Source organism: Aplysia californica, unplaced genomic scaffold (genome assembly GCF_000002075.1).
Source record: "Aplysia californica isolate F4 #8 unplaced genomic scaffold, AplCal3.0 scaffold00776, whole genome shotgun sequence".
Lineage (NCBI taxonomy): Eukaryota > Metazoa > Mollusca > Gastropoda > Aplysiida > Aplysiidae > Aplysia > Aplysia californica.
The window spans coordinates 245,629-247,041 of NW_004798046.1; the positions used below are offsets into that span (position 1 = coordinate 245,629).

At 40.1% G+C, this 1,413-nt stretch overlaps 2 protein-coding genes across 2 annotated transcripts in view; both read left to right on the forward strand.

Moving 5' to 3' along the window:
• Positions 1–246, forward strand: part of LOC101848240 (mucin-19) — a gene marked incomplete in the record, with an annotated part of 19,158 nt that extends 18,912 nt beyond the window's left edge. Inside the window, 1 exon segment of the mRNA XM_035972644.1 lies at positions 235–246. Within this exon segment, the coding sequence (XP_035828537.1) occupies positions 235–246 (12 nt within the window).
• A 317-nt stretch (positions 247–563) lies between these two features.
• The window catches only part of LOC101848470 (multidrug resistance-associated protein 1), a gene marked incomplete at its 5' end in the record, with an annotated part of 31,121 nt that continues 30,271 nt past the window's right edge, over positions 564–1,413 (forward strand). Inside the window, 1 exon segment of the mRNA XM_013088611.2 lies at positions 564–658. Coding sequence (XP_012944065.1) covers positions 564–658 — 95 coding nt within the window.

The window sequence follows — 1,413 nt, forward strand, 5'->3', positions numbered from 1 at the left end:
GGGAATCGATCATCTCCATAGTTTTCTCCGAGATGCACATTTTCAAATCTATAAGAACATATGTGAAGCAATTTGGTGGAATCAGGCGCTCATCCAAAAATTGAAATCATAGAAAGTGGACTTTTTCTGTCCTTTTGGAAACGATCTAGATCTAAATTGTGTTGATTGGGGCATAAAAAGATCTACAGAAAAAAACAATTCTAATGAGTTAAATGTGAATACTTGTTTGATCAGAATTCTCTGTGATATTGCGCGATTGAGTGGTGTGAATGGGTGGTTGGCGGGTGCTCTGGTGTGGTTTGCTTCTTCCTTCCTATCAAACATCTATCGTCCTGATCTCTCCTCCTCCTTTTTTATGTTTGTTACTCTCTTGTAACACCTCTAATCTTCAGCACTTATATGACCTTATTGTGTTGCAAGTGCTGTAAAAACACTATAAAAAAAAAAATTTTAAAAATTTAAAAACTCTAACAAAAACTAATCTGCTTCTGTTTCTCTGGTGTGTGTGTGTGTGTGTGTGTGTGTGTGTGTGTGTGTGTGTGTGTGTGTGTGTGTGTTCCCAGGTGCTGGCCAAGACGTACGGCCTTGAACTCCTCCAGGCTCACTTCTGTAAGTTTGTCTACGACCTGCTGCAGTTTGTCAGTCCGCTGCTGCTCAAGTGAGTACGTTTGTCTGTCTGGTTTGTTTGTGTGTCTGGTATATTATGTGTCTGGTTTGTTTGTGTGTCTGGTACGTTTGTGTGTCTGGTTTGTGTGTACGTTTGTCTGTCTGGTAAGTTTGTGTGTATGTTTGTGTGTCTGGTTTGTTTGTGTGTTCGTTTGAGTGTCTGGTATGTTTGTGTGTACGTTTGTCTGTCTGGTACGTTTGTGTGTTTGTTTGTGTGTTCATTTGAGTGTCTGGTATGTATGTGTGTACGTTTGTGTGTCTGGTACGTTTGTGTGTACGTTTGTCTGTCTGGTACGTTTGTGTGTACGTTTGTCTGTCTGGTATGTTTGTGTGTACGTTTGTGTGTCTGGTATGTTTATGTGTACATTTGTGTGTCTGGTTTGTTTGTGTGTACGTTTGTGTGTCTGGTTTGTTTGTGTGTGTTCCAGGGGATGACCCGACGAGATATGAGCAAGGGAAGCCTGTAGTTTTGAGACAACGTTATGATGTGGGTGGGTGGCGGGTGCTCTAGTGTGGTTTGCTCCTTCTTTCCTATCAAACATCTATCGACTTTTTCTCCCCTCCTTCTTTTTTTGTGTTTGTTACTCTCTTGTAACACCTCTAATCTTCGGCACTTATATGACCTTATTGTGTTGCAAGTGCCGTAAAACTCTTACTAAAACTAAAGAGATCAAATCTTTTTAATCATTCAAATATCAGTTGAACTCATGTCTATTTTTAGATTAATGAGATACAGAGGTGTTTTGT